This window comes from Oncorhynchus kisutch, linkage group LG18, assembly GCF_002021735.2.
Source record: "Oncorhynchus kisutch isolate 150728-3 linkage group LG18, Okis_V2, whole genome shotgun sequence".
Taxonomy (NCBI): Eukaryota; Metazoa; Chordata; class Actinopteri; order Salmoniformes; family Salmonidae; genus Oncorhynchus; species Oncorhynchus kisutch.
Genome location: NC_034191.2, coordinates 70,341,855 through 70,363,196, shown reverse-complemented (window position 1 = coordinate 70,363,196; position 21,342 = coordinate 70,341,855). Strand labels below are relative to the sequence as shown.

The 21,342-nt window shown below is 42.4% G+C and overlaps 1 protein-coding gene across 1 annotated transcript; it reads right to left on the bottom strand.

Annotated features, from left to right (window-relative positions):
* Positions 1 to 321: 321 nt before the first annotated feature.
* On the bottom strand, positions 322 to 21,342 carry LOC109909848 (serine/threonine-protein kinase Sgk3-like). The gene is made up of 17 exons (XM_020508905.2): positions 21,119 to 21,342; positions 17,159 to 17,486; positions 14,164 to 14,247; positions 13,583 to 13,655; positions 13,218 to 13,293; positions 12,815 to 12,890; positions 12,394 to 12,443; positions 12,147 to 12,204; positions 11,183 to 11,266; positions 10,937 to 11,068; positions 8,546 to 8,658; positions 7,827 to 7,863; positions 7,138 to 7,224; positions 5,352 to 5,447; positions 5,075 to 5,230; positions 4,752 to 4,841; positions 322 to 4,634 (listed from the first exon to the last, which is right to left on the bottom strand). The coding sequence occupies exons 2-17, from the start codon at positions 17,354 to 17,356 to the stop codon at positions 4,467 to 4,469; spliced, it is 1,578 nt and encodes a 525-aa protein (XP_020364494.1). The 5' UTR covers positions 17,357 to 17,486; positions 21,119 to 21,342; the 3' UTR covers positions 322 to 4,466.

The following is a 21,342-nucleotide window of genomic DNA, read 5'->3' as shown; positions in this document are numbered from 1 at the left end:
GTAATGGCTGGACAATGTTATTGGAGGGGACAGGAACACCTAATATCTCACCCAGGGGCACTACTGCATGGCTGGCTACTCAAACGTCTGTTTATTTTCACCACTTCCCCCACTGGGGTTGGGCTCCAAAATGGTTTGTTTTCAAAAAGGAAGAGAATATTAATGTCTTAGTAACCTTTTCAAAGGAGATAATCGAAGTCACATCTATTGAAAAACAAAATCATGACAAATACAAATCAAATGTTATTTGTCACATGCGCCAAATACAAAAAGGTATAGACTTTACAGTGAAATGCTTACTTACAAGAACTTAACCAATAATGGAGTTAAGAAAATATTTAATAAATAAACGAAAGTGTCAACAGCAAAAAAGTAGAACAATAAAGATGCTATATACAGCGGGTACCGGTACCAAGTCAATGTGCAGAGGCACAGGTTAGTCAAGGTCATTTGTACATGTATGTAAGGGTAAAGTGCCTGCATAGATAAACAGAGAGTAGCAGCAGTGTAAAAACAAGGGGGGGGGGGGGGGGTCAATGTCAACTTTGGGGCTTTCCTTTGACACCGCCTGGTATATAGGTCCTGGATGGCAGGAAGCTTGGCCCCAGTGATGTACTGGGCTGTACATGCACATTACAAAATGTTTGGGCAAAATTACCATTATGATACATTTAGCAGAATGTGAACCTACCTCTGAGAAACAGGGTGGCAGACTGGTACCTGAGGGCCTGGGAGGATGGACTTTCAGGACATCCAGTGCTTTGACATAAGCTCTACCAGATGCTTGTCGGTTTCAAACCCGTATTGTATTTAAACAACAGCTACATGTAAGCATGGCATGTGAGGCTACTTCATCAGATATCATTCAGGGACAGAGCCAATTAGTGGCATCAGTCTCACCTCCCAGCACATGGAACCACGGGGAAACTCAAGAGATCCAGGGTGTCCTCAGGGAACGGAGGGAGGTGTGTAAACTTCAGGATCACATTCGCCTGACTTTGAGTGTATTTTCTCTACGAGAGACAACAAATCTCATGGGGAGTGACACAAAACGTCAATTCGGGTATGTTCCAAATTCAAGATTTGAATAGGGTAATGGGAGATGTTTTGGACTTACTGACTGAGATAGTGCCGTAGCTTTGAGGGGTCACGGAGCACAGTCACCCAATCTAGGATCCAGTTCCATTAGGTCAGAACGGTTCACACTGATACAGAACAGACACACAGCCTCACTCTGCTAGGGATCTGAAGGGAATATGAATTTGGGTGATATTAGTTGACTTTATAATATATAGCTAAATCAAATTGGACAGATATAACCATCAGTTATTTATGTCATCTATGAAGGTCTGCTACTCACGTCACCACATTCCCGTGGATACAGGGTTGCCTAGGTTACCCCCTCTGGACCACACTGACGGCTCATTGAAAGCTCTCGATGGCTAGCCTACCACTAAACTTACATTGGTTTGCAGTCTTCAGCAAGTTGAAGAGCTCCACTAAATGTCTAAAGACAAAACGGACTCTTTCAATAGAACATTTGAAATGTTCTGTTACTGACAAACTAGCTAAGCCAGTTACCTACAGCTTTCAGCCACAGAGACCTCAGTAGCTAGCACGGGACCTGCACCTGACAGTCGCAGCCGCCGGCCACCTGAACATAAGAACTGCGCGCGTCTGTAAAGTACAGACAAGACAACCAGCCAAGTCACCCATCTCCATATACAGTGCATTCAGAAAGTATTCAGGCCCATTGACTTTTTCCACATTCTGTTACATTTACAGCCTTATTCTAAAATTGATTAAAACTCTTTCAGAGTGAACATCGGGTTCTTGGTCACCTCCCTGACCAAGGCCCTTCTCCCCTGATTGCTCAGTTTGACTGGGCAGCCAGTTCTAGGAAGAGTCTTGGTTCCAAACTTCTGCCTTTTAAGTATGATGGAGGCCACTGTGTTCTTGGGGACCTTCAATGCTGCAGACATGTTTTGGTACCCTTCCCCAGATCTGTGCCTCGATACAACCGTCTCAGAGCTCTATGGACAATTCCTTTAACCCCACGGCTTGGTTTCTACTGACAAGCACTGTCAACTGTGGGACCATATAGACAGGTGTGTGCCTTTCCAAATCATGTCCAAACAATTCAATTTACCACAAGTGGACTCCAATGTAGAAACAGCTCAAGGATGATGAATGGAAACAGGATGCACCTAAGCTCAATTTTGAGTCTCATAGCAAAGGGTCAGAATACTTCTGTTTATTTCTTTTTAATACATTTGCAAAAATGTCAACAAAACAAAATTTGTTTTCGCTTTGCTATTATGGGGTATTTTTTATTTAATCAATTTTATAATAAGGCTGTAATGTAACAAAATGTGGAAAAAGTCAAGGCGTCCGAATACACTGTACATCCTAAAACACACTACATAGTTGTTTCATTCTTATTTTGTGTACAGGACTTCTCATCTAAAGCATTATATTGAACAATGAGGACTGTTGACCACACTCACTACCTAGAAATTGTGTGAAAACCCAAAATGATGGTGGTTGAGGATTTGAGTCATATCTGAGTGTCAATTAAAGCAAGATTAAGAGATGTAAGCTATAATACAGACAGGCAAGCAACCAACATAGCTAGAAAGCAATCAGATGGCTCAGCATCTGTTTGCAAGGTAAAGTCATGGATGGAGCCATCACAGAAAAGGTCTATGAACTTCATCAAAATATGAACTGAAATGACCTTTGAAATGACCTTTGTCAAGACTCTATTCTGTGACCTCTCAAGTATTCCCCCATTGAGAAAAAAAATGAACTAAGATAAGCAATCTTTTAAAGAGAGAAGAGACAAAACACAATTCCTTTCAGCTGTTCTTCTGAGAGAATATAATATGTTCACTGTCATTTCATTAAGGCCACAGTCTGTTTTTAAAGTGGAACAGAAATGATTGAGGAAGTGGTTTCATTCCTCACTTACACTTTTAAAGCTAGAATCCTTAGTTGCTCCATACTTATTTTGGGTTCTAACGGGTACAACAGGTGAACTAAGCTCATGATGCATTCGTGAGTTATATTCTTCAATAATCAATGGGTATATACACTGAGTGTACAAAACATTCAGAACACCTTCCTAATACTGATTTGCACCACCTTTTCCCCTCAGAACAGCCTCAATTCATCAAGACATGGACACTACAAGGTGTCAAAAGTGTTCCACAGGGATGCTGGCCCACGTTGACGTCAACACTTCCCACAGTCGTGTAAAGTTGTCTGGATGTCCTTTGGGTGGTGGACCATTCTTGATACACACGGAAAACAGTTGAGCGTGAAAAACCCAGTAGCGTTGTAGTTCTTGACACTACTCAAACCGGTCCGCCTGGCACCTACTACCATACCCCGTTCAAAGGCATATACCCCGTTCACTTAAATATTTTGTCTTGCCAATTCACCCTCTGAATGGGACACAATCCATGTCTCAATTGTCTTGAGGCCCAAAAATCATTTTTTAACCTGTCTCCTCCCCTTCCTCTACACTGATTGAAGTGGATTTTAACAAGTGACCTCAATAAGAGATCATAGCTTTCAACTTGATTCACCTGGTCAGTTTGTAATGGAAAGAGCAGATGTTCCTAATGCTTTGTCCACTCAATGTATATACCCATTGATTATTGAAGAATATAACTCACGAATGCATCATGAGCTTAGTTCACCTGTTGTACCCATTAGAACCCAAAATAAGTTTGTAAACAATGTATGTAAAAAACACTGTATAGCCTCAAAACTATACATTTGATATCATGGATGGTCAGTCCTTGTATCCATAGCTGTTTATGAATTTGAAAGCGGTTACATTTCTCCAGCACCATCCCGTAGCTTTGTAGAGAGAAGTGGAGAGCACAATGTCTTGGTATTGTTTTAATGAAGGATTCTAGTTCTAAACTGGGATTTTATTTTGGGGATTAGTTTTACCCATCCCATCCTGAAAAGACACTGAATGTTTATCTTTTCTTCAAACAAAAGGACCAACATTGACACCACTTTGTGGATCAACATAAGCCAACAAACAATACGTGTCAAGAAAGATGGCCTACATTTCTTAAAAATATATTGTTATATAAATATAATTAGGTAAAAATAAAGATTTCTTGACACACTGCAGCCCAAACCATATTCATAAGTGCTGTCTGATCACAACTTCTGTTCGCTTTACAGGTTCATCCACAGTAGGAATTCCCTTTTATTCAAAAGAATCTGGACAGGTTAAGGCACTGTTCTTCAGTCCTGATCCTGGAGACCAGCAGGGTGGGCAGGCCTTCCTTCCAGCACTAACACACATGATTAAACTAATCGACAAGCTCTACTGGGTTGGAACAAAAGCCTGCATACCCTGTGGATCAACAGGACCACGATGGAAGAACACGGAGTTAAGGCAATTTCACAGAACTCTGGGGCAGGGACTCACAGCGAGTCTTTCATAGAAAGGAGTCATCTGAGGGTGGTGCATAGGAGAAACCTAGGAAGGCATCGTCAGCCTCCATCACGATGGCGTTGACTATGGAATCTTCAGTATAGCACACAGAGTGCGTAACAGTCTCGCCTGTGAATTCTGGATCAAAGTTTGTGATGTCATGAGGAGAATTCTGCAAAATAGGGGGGAAAAAAACAACATTCAGTTCATTCATGCCTGTGGTTTGGTGTCTTACATCTGTGTGTATCTGTGTGTGATCAGAATCAGATATAATCCTGAGAACATTTACCACATTGGGAGTGAATGGAGGTGGAACCTTCCTCTGTTCCAGGTCATCCCAGTTGATCTCTGAGAAGAAGTAGTGCGCTTTAATCTCATTCTGAAAAAAATATAGAATATAATTCATGTTTAGGTTCTAGAATGACCAAGGCAAATGTTATTTACTTCATACTGATAAGTGGTGTAATGCAATCCATCTGCCCAGGAGAAATGAACACTGCAGCTATTGAGCAACTCCTTGTCGTGACAATATTTCTCCACCAGAGGGAGTCAGATGCCATCAGCTATGGCAATACACTAGTCACAGTTGTGAGACTGATGCTGACCACTCACAAAATCATCTCTGGAGCCCAGTCTGTGTGTGCCGTCCTTCTCCAGTAGAGCCTGCAGGAGGGACCAGGCCGTGTTTGACGCTCCGGGACGCATCATCAGGGGCTTGTGAAGGATGTTGTCATACATCTCATGGGTGTCTCTGCTGTAGAACGGAGGCTGTGGAACAGAGGGGAGACAGCTGTATTAGTGTAAGGGCATCGTGTGATCAGGCAGCATGTCAAGGGTGCACGGACAGTAAATGTTGTTCCGGTTTTCATTGTCTACAACAGTAACTCACCAGGCCAAAGAGCATTTCATAGAGCACTGATCCCAGACACCACCAGTCCACTGTGTTGTCATACGGTTGTTTCCTCAGGACCTCTGGAGCTAGGTACTGGGGAGAGGACAGAGTTACACACATTAGCATTAACTGGCCTATTCAGTCTCAATCCAGAACAGTGGTCTAGACTAGGCTTGCAAAGGAAGGGCCCTTATCACATGTAAGATATATAAAATAATCAAATAAGAAGATTTTCAAATAAAACAGAATGACAAATGATCTTAAATATAAACCATCAACTTAGTGAATGCCAGTGTTTAATAACATTTTGAACACTGTTCGCCACACAGATGGCCCATTATCCTCAGTCAGTACTAAATAATCTATCGTCATTGTGGAATTTTGGACAGAGTAGACCACTTACAAATTTCCTCACTTTCTCAATAAGGCCGGTCAGGAACGAGTAAAACAATCAAATCACAAGCATTCTCTACTTAACAAACTGAAAATGACACTGCCATTCATGAGAGATGTGTCTAGATGAGTCAGCTGGTAAAGGATTTCAATCTATAGTAACTCAGGTAATATATACTTTATTTGTTGTACTTTTTACCCCCCAATTGTCGTGATAGCCAATTGGTAGTTACAGTCTTGTCCCATCGCTGCTACTCGGGAGAGGCGAAGGTCAAGAGCTGAAACACAACCTTGCACAGCTTCTTGACACACTGCTCGCTTAACCCGGAAGTCAGCTGCACCAATGTTTCGGGGGAAACACCGTACAACTGGCCACCAAAGTCAGCGTGCATGCACCCGGCCCGCCACAAGGAGTCACTAGAGCGCGATGGAACAAGGACATCCCAGACCAGCCAAACCCTCCCCTAACCCGGATGATGCTGGGCCAATTGTGCGCCGCCTCATGGGTCTCCCGGTCGCGGCCGACTGACACAGCCTGAGATCGACCTCGGGTCTGTAGTGACGTCTCAAGCACTGTGATGCAGTGCATTAGACCACTGCGCCTCTTAGGAGGCCAGGTAATATAATAACTTAAAAAATGTATTCATATATACTGTATTCATTTTATTGACTTTTTTCACAACTGCCACCAGTTTTAGACCAAAACATTTACAACAGACATGTTAAATTAGGTGCATAAAAAACGATTTCACCAGAGTTCCTGAATGAAATATCCTTCATATTTATTCATGTATTTAACATGTCGGTTGTAAATGTTTTGGCGTAAAACTGGTGTCAGTTGTGAAAAAAGTCAATAGTTTAAAGATTTGCAGAGTGAATAGAAAATAATGCATTTGTTGATTAGATGCTTTTTCTTTATTAATTAGGCTGTTTTCTCTGGAACCATATAGTTTATCTACAAGAAACCCATTGACAATATGGACACCGATATAGAAAATTAATACAGTATAAATACATTATTTTAAAAAATGTTATTCAAGTATATATTACCCGAGTTACTATAGATTGCCATAGAGTCAGGTAACTTTGGTAAATTACTGGTAGCTTTGCAACACTATTCAATAGATCAAAAGGTTCTTATTACATACACTGCCCTGGAAAACATTACTCATGCCCATTCTATACATACTACTGTATATGGCACTTAAAATGGAGACAGGCATGTCAAGTTATTAACCACTTTCATGCCTCCCTCTTCATTTTCATTATGTACAATTTCCTCTGTTAATAATTAGTGACTTGACACTAAATTGTGACATGTCATGTGAACCACACGGCAGCAAAAAGAACACGTGGCATTAAACCGACCGTACTAAACGCTTAATGTTACCTCGGGTGTCCCACAAAATGTGCTTGTCGTCTCGGCTTGGGAAATGCCTTCCTTGCACAACCCGAAGTCAGTCAAAACTATATGTCCCTTTAAAGAAGGGGAGACAGGGAACATTTTAGACACTGTTCGCCACACAGATGGCCCATTATCCTCAGGCAGTACTAAATAATCTATTGTCATTGTGGAATTTTGGACAGAGTAGCCCACTTACAAATTTCCTCACTTTCTCAATAAGGCCGGTCAAGAACGAGTAAAACAATCAAATCACAAGCATTCTCTACTTAAACTGAAAGTGAAATTGCTGTTCGTGACAGATGTCAGCTGGTGAAGGATTAGGCTTCACCACAGATGCTTGGATTGGTTTGTTTGGTACATTCAAATTCACATCTCATAATTTGTTCCACTGACTTGTAGTAAACAAGTAAGGGCTTTACTAAAGTACAACTTTAAACTAAGGATAAATTGAATTGCAGAATTATTTGGGGTAATGTAAAAATACAAGGTAGACTACATACAGCCATGGGAGGATGCTTCCAGTTTCAAGACACATTTGTATGTGAACAGCTGTTTGTAAACAAACAGCCTGCATAAGTTTTGCTAGTGCAGGTTGTAATGAACACAGCCCTAAGTTACTACACATAGAACAGACTACTTACGCACTGCAAACCGAGTTAGGATGTCACACTTACTTCAGAGTCAAGAAGGATATTTTCTGGCTTCAAATCCCTGTGAAAAAAATACATCTCATGAACATTCATTATGCAAAGTCACTGTTATTGGATAATAGAATTGTGCTTAATGGATTACAATGGCTATTGTCTTACTACTTCTGGGAAAGTGGCCAATTGAACAGCAACAGAAGGTATCAAAACAATCAAATAATGAAAAGAGGGGTTATTTAATCTTAGTGATTCGCATCCAGACATGATCCAGTTGATTACAATATACATGATTAACAGAACCAGCATTACACTAAACTGAAACCACAGGCAGAGTGGATGGCTTGAGGTACTTGTTAAGGGAAAATTGCCCTCACATGTCAATTAATGCATGATTATACACGTGCAACCGTGACGTTTGACTTAATGAAAATTACTACAGTGGACGGCTTTAAATAGGAACACTTCAAAATGTTCACAAAGATCCAGGAATTTCCCATGAGATGCCATTAGAAATGGGACTTTTCCCAATAATTGAAAAGGGTGTGTTGCATGCACTGCTCATTCAGGATAGTTATTGTGGAAAACTGTGTTTTACAGCATAGGACAATTCTCTACTACAGACCTCCAGCAGCCAGCTGGTGTACCAGATCAATGACAACTGGGCCTTTGTAACACAAACTGGATTTGAACCTGGGTCTGTTAGCCTGTAACAAACATTGTTACATACGCACAAACAACCCACGTACCTGTAAACTATATTAAGAGAATGCAGATAGCCCAGTGCGCTTGCCATTTCTGCGATGTAGAACTTGGCTCTGGGTTCCGGAAAGGTCTGTTCTTTTTGAAGATGGAAGAAGAGCTGGAATCATAGAGGACAGTGAGACAGTTCCAAAGGACATGGTGAACTAATAGGAGCATGACGTGATACAGTTCCCACCACTAATTTTGGCGCCCTTAGTAAATATGAGCAAAACGGGCTGTGAAAAAAATGTCTTTGCTGTGGTTAGAGCGTTGGGCCAGTAACCGAAATGTTGCTGGATCGAATCCCCAAGCTGACAAGGTAAAAATCTGTCAATCTGCCCCTGAGCAAGGCAGTTAACCCACTGATCCCGGTAGGCAGTCATTGTAAATAAAAATGTGTTCTTAACTGACTTGCCTAGTTAAATAAAGGTTAACATTTTTTTTTTATTACAAATTCAATTATCCTCTTGGTCTTTCATTCAAAAATCAAACCTTCACAGGATTGAAAAAAAATACATGAAAACAATATTTTCCTCCCAAACGTGTGCTACAATTATTGGCACCCCTAGAAATGACCACCTACATAACCTCAAGTTGTTTGGGAGGGTTGCCATAAAAAAGCCTTTGCTGTCAAACAAACTCAAGCCTACAGTTTTCCAAACATTACTGGAACTTTCAATGGGACCAGGTTCTATGTTCAGATGAGACCAAAATAGAGCTTTTTGGAAACAAACATGGTGTAGACAGAAAGATAGCCATGCAGAAAAGCACCTCATCCTCACTGTGAAGTATGGTGGTGGATCTTTGATGTTGTGGGGCTGTTTTTCTTCCAAAGGCCCTGGACAAATTGTTAGGATACATGGTATCATGTACTCCATCAAGTACCAGCAGATATTCAATCAAAACCTGCCACTGCTAGGAGGATTAAACTGGGCCGTGGTTGGATCTTCCAGCAGGACAATGATCCAAAGCACACCTCAAAATCAATACAAAAACTGTTCACAGTCCACAGAATCAAGGTATTACCATAGCCATCCCAGTCCGGACCTAAACCCCACAGAAAACGTGGACCTCGGAATCTGAAGAGATTCTGTATGGAGGAAAGATCCCTTGCCATGTGTTCTCCAACCTTATTACAGGAGAAGACATAGAGCTGTTATCTTGGCAAGGGTAGCCTAGTGGTTAGAGCGTTAGAAAAAAAAAATAAAGTTGCAAAGTATTGAATTAACAGGTGGCAATAATTGTGACACACCTTTGAGAAAAATATTTATGATAAGAATTTATTTTTTTCTTTTAATTATTTTACTTTAATTAAAAAGGTTAGATTTTTTTAACTTTGTTTATCCTCTTGGTCTTTCATTTTTTTTTTTTTTAACAGTACATTTTGCTAATATTTACCAATGGTTGGCAATATTAGTGGAGGGCACTGTATTTCCACAATATTTAGCCCAGGTTGCTAACAATTGTAGCCGAGTCATGACACACAGCCATGGGTCAAAGTTCCTGCCCCGTCTGCAAATTCCACATCACTATTACAATTGTCTCAAGCCGCACGTTGAGGGGATTAACTGAGTGCCTGAATACTAGCATCAACATGACATGAGCTACGAGATTAGCCTCAGCTCCCTGGAAAAACACCATGTGTAGCTTACCTGCACTGCCAGTTCCCAGATTCTGTGATTTAGGAGGAGATATCTAGCATAGTTCCCCCCAGCTAAAGCACATACTGATGACAACGGTAATCAGAGACGTTAGCTAAGGCACATAGCCTTCAGATCTGGAATATCCATAGGCCTCTGTAGCTTTTTGTAAAGATATCTGTAGTATTTCAATACAGTCAAAATATTTTTACAGACTTGCCATTATACCAATGTTAGAGAAACATTACAAACCTTCCATATTGTCTGAACCACTCTTGGTTTTGGCTCTTTTTGACAGTCCCAGAATGGTATGTATAAAATGCAAATAAATATTTTTACAAGCGTTCAATTGGCCAACACTGCACTAGTGGTCAGGAGGCATTTATTGAAATGTGGAAATTCAGCTCTCACCAAGTGCACAGTTCCTTTTTCTGAAAAGGAGGCGTTGATAAACTCATACATTTCGAAGCTCAACACCTGCTATATAGCTTAAACCGAGTATAGCTTAAACCAGTGCTTCTCAAATGGTGGTTTGGGAGTGGATCGTAACAGATTATGTTTGGATAGTGTATGAACTGTCTATAAACTTTCAATGTAAATTCTATTTAATCTGAGTCTGTGGAACCAGCCCCAACGTTTATAAAGGGTCCTTGCCCTCAGCTCAGGGCTCATATCCCAGGGCTTTTTAGCAGGTTTCCTGTGTTTTGACCTCAGTGACTCAGTGTGTCTATTATGAATAACAGTGAAACTACTCACTTCTCCCCCGTTGACAAAATCCAAGACGAAGTACAACTTGTCAGTCGTCTGGAAGGAATAATGCAAGCCAACCAGGAAAGGGTGTTTCATGTTCTTCAGTAGCACATTGCGCTCTGCCATGATGTGTTTTTGCTGTTGGAAACAGGAAACATTTTACTATTGGGGAGAACGTACAAATAACATACCCAACATCGAGAAACAGAATAAGAAACATGTCCAATTCAATAATACTCTGGAATAAATGACCTCTCTCCTGTTGAGGATGACCCTTTTCTGCAGGACCTTGATTGCGTAATACTTTCCGTCCAGTTTCCGTTTAGCAAGGAGAACCTTCACGAGGGCGAGAAGAGACAGCATGGTGGACTCGCTGTTAAACCCCCCCAGTTACCATAGCAGGGACAATATGGTACAAACAATGAGGCAGTGGAAATCCAGAACTGTAAGACTATCACTTCTCAAATAGAAAGGCAATCTAATAATAGACAAAGAAGTAAATATTTTCGTTACCACACTGGAAAGACCAAACTAAATACCTGATCCTTTCAATATTCATAGAATTTTTTTTTTTTTTACCTTTATTTAACCAGGCAAGTCAGTTAAGAACAAATTCTTATTTTCAATGACGGCCTAGGAACAGTGTGTTAACTGCCTGTTCAGGGGCAGAACGACAGATTTGTACCTTGTCAGCTCGGGGGTTTGAACTTGCAACCTTCCGGTTACTAGTCCAACGCTCTAACCACTAGGCTACGCTGCCGCTGTGTTGCTGGGATTCTCTTTGGAGTGACCTACTTCAAGACCCAAGACAAGAGGTGTCAAACTCATTCCACGAAGGGCCTAGTGTCTGCAGGTTTTTGGTTTTTCCTTTCAATTAAGACCTAGACAACCAGGTGAGGAGAGTTCCTTACTAATTAGTGACCTTAATTCATTAAACAAGTCCAAGGGAGGAGCGAAAACCCGCAGATACTAGGCCCTCTGTGGAAGGAGTTTGACAAGAATCACCAAGACATTATAACGGCTGTTATATTAGAGTTGCAAAACTTTCAATAAAATCCCTGGTTTTCTTGAAATCCTGTTTGGAGAATTCCGGAATCAGGAGGAAATAAGCAGGAATACCAGAATCATCCAACCAGGATATCTGGAAAAGCAGGGTATTTATTGAAAGTTTTTTTGCAACCCTGCGTAATGCACTGTATTATACATAATCACATACCTTTCCAAAGCTCCCCTTTCCAATGACTTTGAGAAAGTCAAAGTCTGTGGGCTTTGCACTGAAATGTGGAAAACAAAAAAAGGTTTGCAAACAAAAGTATCTAGAAATATATTTTTAGAACAAATGAATGGCTATGACAAGGCCTGCAAAGGTTACTTGGAGGAAAAAGACATCCAGAAAGCACACATTTTCACAGGTAAAACAGAAATATCTGCAGGCCTCAATTTAATGTGAGACTATAACCTACTGTGGATTTCCAGACGGTCCCAGGTTAATATTTCTGGAGGTAGAGCCGTTCTGTAAAACAGAGATGGAACAAATTATCTGTTAAAAACACAGGTTTAACGCAGGTTAAAAAGTGAGGCCATAGGATCTAAACCTTTATTCTGCCAGAAGTCTCAAGGGGTTTGAACTACACATACTGTACAGAATGACAATGCTGATAATGCAATATACGAATCTGCTGCATTATTACAGTTGTATAATGGAATCAATGATCCCACATTGAAAATACAATATCCAACACAGAATACTTCAAGTATTCATTCGTGCTGTATCAGAGCAGAGATGTTGGTCAACATTTCTTCATTTGAAAGACATGACCGCTCAATCTTTGAAAGAGTCATATCTCCTTCCCTCAGACATCATACTGTCCTGTCATCGCCTACCTTGTCATCTTCGTCTTCTGATGGGTCTGAGAAGTTTTGAGATTTGTCCATCTGCAGGAATGCTCTGACATCAGGCCTGTCAGATCGTTGGCGAGAGAGAGGTCACATGTTAGGGGTCTGACAGACACACACAAAGCCACAGCTGTTAGAAAAGCGCTGCTTTCAGACTCCATGTTAAACATCACTGTGTTAGGAGATACTGCCATAAAACAGGGTTAGATCCTCCCTTTGTCACAGACCTAGGATCAGCCGATCATCCCCAGATCCTAACCATACCCATTAGGGAAGAAAACGCTAAACTGACCTTGGATACAGATTGATTTGTCAAACCATCCGAGTACAGCGCAATAAATCGTGTCGTTTTTTAATTAATTTACCATAAAGTCAGTTGTAGAATACTTACTGGTTTCTGAGCTGAGGATGTGAGACCAGTCTCTGAATGAACTCATGTAAACCTGTTCTTCTTTGCTTGATAAACTCTAAAAGAAATGTTATAAATTGTATATTTAATATTGACCCTGTATTCACAAATGAAAGACGAGTTCTAGACACAAAATCACTTAGTTGTTCTGGTTTAGTTTCATATTATCCATAATCCAGTTTGTCATGTGTACATGATCTAATTTGTTAAACATTTAAAATAAAATAAAATACTGGGCTGAAGTAAAGTGGAGAACAGAGGGGCATGTATTCATTTCTGATCTACTAAAGACATTGAGTGCAGTTACAGGTACTTTTACCAGACAATGTCAGATTAATCAATGTCACCTGGGTCAAAGTTGTCCCCAAATATTCTCTTGGGTGGGATTTTCAAGTTCAAAGATGGAAACTGTTTCCTCAACTGCACAGAAAAAAGACAGACAAATCAGATTATATCAAAGATGAGGATAGGTATGTCATGGGGACCAAAACGACTCTCCATCTCTACCCCAACCATGAGAGTTGAATTACCTGATTTTCGAAATGTCAACTATACACAAATCCACAGTAATAGTGTCTAAATACAGTGAGTAATATAACGTGTGAAACATCAACTCCGCAGGTTTCACCTCGAGTCAAAAAAATAATAAAAATAAATAAAAAAGAGCTAACACATTACATTTAAAAAAAAAGCTAAGACCTTCAATGTTAAAACATCTGATAAGGTAAGGGATTCTGTTTTGATAAAAACCAAGCTTGGCCCAGTTTAGTCAGCTGTGGTCTGATGAAATGGTTTAGTAAGAAAGGAAGCCTGCAGTCTTATTACAACACGCATTTGTTACTCAGGGACACTTCCATGTAGCAGAAAAGCTATAAAATATATATTTGTCCTCCGAAGATGGAATAAAAAAAAAAGTAATTCCACTTACTGTGTTGTAGAGCTTGTCAAACTCTGCGTATCGCCTGAAGACAAACCACTCATGTCTTCCTACATTGACCATCACTTTGTAAACCTGGACAAATGTGGGGGGGAAAACACATTTTAGTATAAATCTAGACAAAAGACATGATGCCTTACTTTCTATAGACACTGTAATAATGCAGTCTGCAATACAGCCTGTTGAACAGCTGTTGCCACAACAACACTATAAAAGCATCCCCATACTAGGTTTGTCTTGCTCCTAGCAGAACTCGGCTAGGCGAAGCAAAAGTTGGTACCTCGCATACTCCCTTAAAAAGAAAAAAAAAGCAGTAATATTACTGTTTGTCTCTCTTGAAACACCGGAGCAACAACATAACCAGTGTACAGTTCCTCAAAATAGTCCGAATTAATCTAAGATAAATCAAGATATCTTTAAATCATTGATGTTTTTGCAGAAGAGGTCTTAGTCGCACAATTTTACATCTAACTAAGATGTTTGGTGCAGTATCTGTCAAGTTAAAATGTGTATAGTCAACTCACGTTGAATGACAACTTCATGAAAGAATCCTGTCCATAGTTTCCACTCCTACTATGAGTAGTACCGTTGACAGACGAAGGGGCATAGACTTTGGCTATCGAACTTCAACTTGTCTCAACACCACCACAAACAAAAATATCACAGCATTTTGTCAGAATACAGTGAGGGAAAAAAGGTATTTGATCCCCTGCTGATTTTATACGTTTGCCCACTGACAAAGAAATGGTCAGTCTATAATTTTAATGGTAGGTTTATTTGAACAGTGAGAGACAGAACAAATAAATCCAGAAAAACGCATGTCAAAAATGTTATAAATTGATTTGCATTTTAATGAGGGAAATAAATATTTGACCCCTCTCAATCAGAAAGATTTCTGGCTCCCAGGTGTCTTTTATACAGGTAATGAGCTGAGATTAGTAGCACACTTTTAAAGGGAGTGCTCCTAATCTCAGCTTGTTACCTGTATAAAAGACACCTGTCCACAGAAGCAATCAATCAATCAGATTCCAAACTCTCCACCATGGCCAAGACCAAAGAGCTCTCCAAGGATGTCAGGGACAAGATTGTAGACCTTCACAAGGCTGGAATGGGCTAAAAGACCATCGCCAAGCAGCTTGGTGAGAAGCTGACAACAGTTGGTACGATTATTTGCAAATGGAAGAAACACAAAAGAACTGTCAATCTCCCTCTGCCTGAGGCGCCATGCAAGATCTCACCTCATGGAGTTGCAATGATCATGAGAACAGTGAGGAATCAGCCTAGAACTACAGGGGAGGATCTTGTCAATGATCTCAAGGCAGCTAGGACCATAGTCACCAAGAAAACAATTGGTAACACACTACGCCGTGAAGGACTGAAATCCTGCAGCGCCCGCAAGGTCTCCCTTCTCAAGAAAGCACATATACATTCCCGTCTGAAGTTTGCCAATGAACATCTGAATGATTCAGAGGACAACTGGGTGAAAGTGTTGTGGTCAGATGAGACCAAAATGGAGCTCTTTGGCATCAACTCAACTCGCAGTGTTTGGAGGAGGAGGGATGCTGCCTATGACCCCAAGAACACCATCCCCACCGTCAAACATAGAGGTGGAAATATTATGCTTTGGGGGTGTTTTTCTGCTAAGGGGACAGGACAACTTCACCGCATCAAAGGGACGTCAAAGGGACGGTGACCTCAAATCTTGGGTGAGAACCTCCTTCCCCCAGCCAGGGCATTGAAAATGGGTCGTGGATGGGTATTCCAGCATGACAATGACCCGAAACACACGGCCAAGGCAACAAAGGAGTGTCTCAAGAAGAAGCACATTAAGGTCCTGGAGTGGCCTAGCCAGGCTCCAGACCTTAATCCCATAGAAAATATGTGGAAGGAGCTGAAGGTTCGAGTTGCCAAATGTCAGCCTCGAAACCTTAATGACTTGGAGAAGATCTGCAAAGAGGAGTGGGACAAAATCCCTCCCGAGATGTGTGAAAACTACAAGAAACGTCTGACCTCTGATTGCCAACAAGGATTTTGCCACCAAGTACTAAGTCATGTTTTGCAGAGGGGTCAAATATTATTTCCCTCATTAAAATGCAAATAAATCACACAGTCGTCTGGAACAGCTGATGCTCTCATGCATGTTTCAGTGTTAATTGCCTCGAAGCGAGAAGTAATTTCACTTGTCTGGTAGGCTCGTGTCACTGGGCAGCTCTCGACTATGCTTCCCTTTGTAGTCTGTAATAGTTTACAAGCCCTGCCACATCCAACAAGCTTCGGAGCCGGTGTAGTACGATTCGATCTTAGTCCTGTATTGATGCTTTTCTTGCTTGATGGTTCGTCGGAGGGCATAGTGGGATTTCTTATAAGCTTCCGGGTTAGAGTCCCGCTCCTTGAAAGCGGCAGATCTACCCTTTAGCTCAGTGCGAATGTTGCCTGTAATCCATGACTTCTGGTTGGGGTATGTATGTACAGTCACTGTGGGGACGAGGTCCTCGATGCACTTATTGATAAAGCCAGTGACTGATGTGGTGTACTCCTCAATGCCATCGGAAAAATCCCAGAACATATTCCAGTCTGTGCTAGCAAAACAGTCCTGTAGTTTAGCATCTGCTTCATCTGAAGGGTTTGACCTCTGACCTGAGCTGTGATCTGGCTAGCTTAATGTTCCAGTTGGTAGCTTGCTAGCACTCACATGACTGCTAGCGCCATCTTGAAAAGGGGCATTTGGTAGGTCCCTCTCTTACATTTTTCTAAGTAATGAGAAAGCTCGGGAGGAGGCAATGTTGAAAAGTAATCTTTAGGCATTTTGTACTTTTCTTAAATTAAGTTTTGTAATTGACTAAAACAATGAGACAAAAAAAAATGTTTGAAAAGTTCAAGTTTTTGCTGTGAAACCAAGGTAACCAGGGGTTATTTCCCCCCAAGGCGGGCAGGCCGCAACATTTTATCTAATTCCGACTGGGAGTGTACTAAACTCATTACTTACAGTGTAGCGCTTCTTCTTGTCCCTCTGCTCATTGTAGCAGGGAATGCTGACATTGGGGTAGCAGGGAATGCCGACATTGGGGTAGCAGGGAATGCTGACATTGGGGTAGCAGGGAATGCTGACATTGGGGTAGCAGGGAATGCTGACATTGGGGTAGCAGGGAATGCTGACATTGGGGCAGCTGGACTGCTCCTCCATCCTGAGCTGGAGCGGTCAGAGTTCAGAGGTTTAAGGGTCAACAGGTCAAGCCCCTCAGCACTCCTACACAGCGTCCGGTCCTGGACAGAGCTCACATTGACGACTGGACCATCCCCATCCTGGTTCACTGCTGTGTACAAGAGATGAGAGTGATTAGACTATAGATAGACATTTACTCTAGAGAAGGGATACTGCTCTAAATTCCATATAAGAGAATGAGCATACCTGCTCTATCATGTTACACTTCTACCTTACAACCCTCTTAACGTTTCAACCACCTGAATAAACCCCAAGCTTAGCCCCCACATGTTGATCCTGTGTGGAGCTGATTGCAGAGCACTGTCAAATGGATCCTCAGCAGTTGTGGAGGGAGCTGGTGGTTCTAGCTGCTAGCGTGGCAGAGAAGAAACCACACTGGGGTCCGTGAGCAGCAACATCAACAGCAGGCTCATCTCATCCTGGGCAGACAGACAATAGGCTACCCTGCCACAGCTCCCCCTGTTACACTCCCCTTCAGTTTCTCACTTGTTACTTGGCCTATACAGCCACCGTTCAATTCTTTCCCTCACTATTATCCACCACCTCACTTCATCTCATCTCCACCTCTCCTTCTCTTCCCCACATGCCTACAATCCCTTCCTACCCCACCCTCTCTCCCCCAATAAGCAGACCCAGAGCTGCATGACCTCCTTCTCCCCTCCACTCGCCCCACACACCATCACCACACACCTCCCACCCACCCACCCTCTCTCTCCCTCCCACCCACTCCCCACACAACCTCTCGCCCCACTCCCCTTACACACACATACATACATATACATACACACACCCCCTCTTCCCTACCCCCCCCTCCCTCTCACCACACACTCACTCACCCACCCTCCTCCCGCCCCACACACCATCCCCCCATCCTCCCTCTCACCACACACCTCCCACCCACCCACCCTCTCTCTCCCTCCCACCCACTCCCCACACAACCTCTCACCCCACTCCCCCTACACATACATACACACCCTCCCTCCCCCCCAACCCCCCTCTAACCCCACATACACACTCCCTCCCTCTCACCACACATCCACCCTCACCCACCACCCTCCTCCCGCCCCACACACCATCCCCCCACCCTCCCTCTCATCACACACCCACCCTCCCCCTCTCCCTACACACTCACCCACCACCCTCCTCTCGCCCCATACACACCCTCCCTTCCCACACCCACCCCACACATACACCCTCTCACCCCACTCCCACCCCCCCCCCCGTCACCAAATTCACCCACCCCACACATACAAACCCTCCATCCCTCATGCCCCCCCCCCCCAAAAAAAACACCCGCCCACCCATACAAACCCTCCATCCCTCATGCCCCCCCCCAAAAAACACCCGCCCACCCATACATACAAACCCTCCATCCCGCTCGCCCCCAACCCCCCCCCCCCCCCCATACACACCTGCCCTTCCCACACCCATCCTCCCTTTCACCACACACAGTCCCTCTCGCTGCCCACACACACGCTGGGTCTGTGACATTCTCCCTGGCTCCTGTCAGAGTGTGGAGGACTGGAGGTATTTATAGATAAACTTCAAAGAGTCAGCGGAAGGTTGAGGCGCACAGGCTAGTAAGACACCTTTAGGAAGCTGCCCAGTGGGACCACCAAGACAGGAAGAGGGCCATTAGAGACCACTCTCTACAAAGGTCGTAGTAGCCTATATGGAAGTCATCTTGAAGACCTTATTCGTGTTCAGATTTGTTAACGTTTACATGCTGATTGCGTCATGTCTGTTATCTTGTTAGAAACAAAGCTCTTTGTTTGGTGGCGCGACGCTGTGACTGTGCCTTTGTTTCCGAGTGAGGTCAGCTAGCATGTTAAGTCATTTCTTTCAGGCCCTGGCATTGTGTGCTCGGTGTAGGCTATAACACGCTGGTAGAGTTAGTTTAACTGTGCTGTACTGAATGTCCCGAGTCGAGAGATCTAATTCAACTCACGTAGTAGTAACGAAATCAAGGGAGAAAGCCTGTTAAAATGCACAAGTGCAGGGATCGTCAGTTCCAAACTCAATTCTAACTCACATCTATGCAAGCCTGGCAAAATGACTGCGGGTCACCAGGCAGAATCCGCTTTTTAACATACCAGAAATACTTTTGTTCAAAAGAGAAATAAACTACCCCGCAGTCTAATCTATAGCATACTCCTTCATTTGAAATGCAGAATATTATTGATGAATCCGCAACCTCAAACCCATATTACAGTGATACACATAATCACATAGGGGGAAATCAGACTTTAGCCCAAGTTTGTGTTCAGGGGATTTAGGTCACTAAATAAATACATCAAAAAGAAAATGAATCCTTACATTCTACAACAAAAACACATTCACTGATTGCCAGATGTTGTGTGCTTTGTTACAACACTGGGCTTGAATTAACTTGTGCTGACAAGCTCAAATGTATTGCTATCAGAAATAACCCTCCTCTTCCAGGTTTGTTCAGACACACACATCCTTGTGTTCTGGACATCCTCTGAGGATGTTGAACAATCTGAACGGCATCATTTGTAGGAGTCTCAGCAGCACACCGTATCTTGTCAGGGGTTAGGGTCAGGAAACTCTTGATAAACAGAAGTGAAAGAGCAACCAGGCGTGGCATGAACCCAGTCAGTAAACTGTGTAGACATTGGGGGACATAGCCTACCTAACCAGGGGTGTCCTCTTCTCTGCTGGTATGGAAGGATGGCCATGGCACAATAGTATTTTTTACAGACAGACCTACGTGTTGTTTAATTGGTGAGAGATCTAGGCTATTTGTTATGCAACAGTATGGATTATTTCTAAAGCGCCGACTACCGTTAGCCTGTGGGCTAGAAATTAGCAACGAGACACTAATCTACAATAGACAAACATCCTCTCCCAGGGAGGAATTGATAATGAAAGGTTTCTCTCTAAAAAAGGGAGGTGTGAGACTAGCCTAGCGTGAGCCTAACCAGTCTGATTAACCAGTCTGACTAACCAGTCTGATTAACCAGGCTGTAATATACAAGTCATCGGTATATACAGCCTGAAACGAATGCCTGCAAAATCGTGTTAACGTTCCTTACAGGACAGAATGTTGAATACAATGACATTTAGACTTACTAGTTGTTACATTTTAGCCTACATACAGTCCCATCATAACAAGAGTGAAGTCTCAATCTCAACAGGGAACACTGCATTGACGTGAAATTACAAATGGAAAAGTAACGTTACACACAGATGTTTTCACATTGAAGACATCTGGGTGTTCCATGAACAGACAGGAAAGAATAGGGGTATAATTATTAGTCCAAACAGTTGCAGAGTTTGTTCGGTCCCTCTCCGTTTACTTTCGTTTAAAAAACTTTTTGCAACAGAATCGGCGTAATTTCTTATTGAACCGTTAAATTAACTACGAAAGTCCGTTAAGATCACATGTGTGTGTAATGAATACACCCAGGACTATAAAAAAAAGTGTTTGTTAGTTGAAAAACGTTAGGTAAAGAGAGAGCGCTGGGCTCGGTTTCTCAAAAGCATCTCAAGAACTTAGCCTTACGATGCTTTTGGGAAACCAGGTCCTGTAAATTGCTGTTACTGAACATATATTTCTAACTGAATAAAAAGTTACGTAATGACACCATTTAACAGCTTTAGGGCTGTAGATGGCACAACGATATTGAGGCAATGATATTCGGTGAGTTGCATAGACATCTTGTACGACAACATTTCAGAAAAGTATACGTGTAAACATACCTCCAACTAACTCCAATGACGTGTCGCGCTGAAGGCAAATGAATGTGTCGGTAAAAAAACGAGGACAAAATCCGGTGAGTTTGACTCAACTATGGGAAACGTACTCAACGGTAAAGCGTGTACTTTCTACCATCCACTCCGAGCTTCAGTGGAGGGGTAGCTCGAAACAGGAAACATCTAGAGGTTTGTGCTCAAATTCAAATGAAATTAGTCACGGGACCACA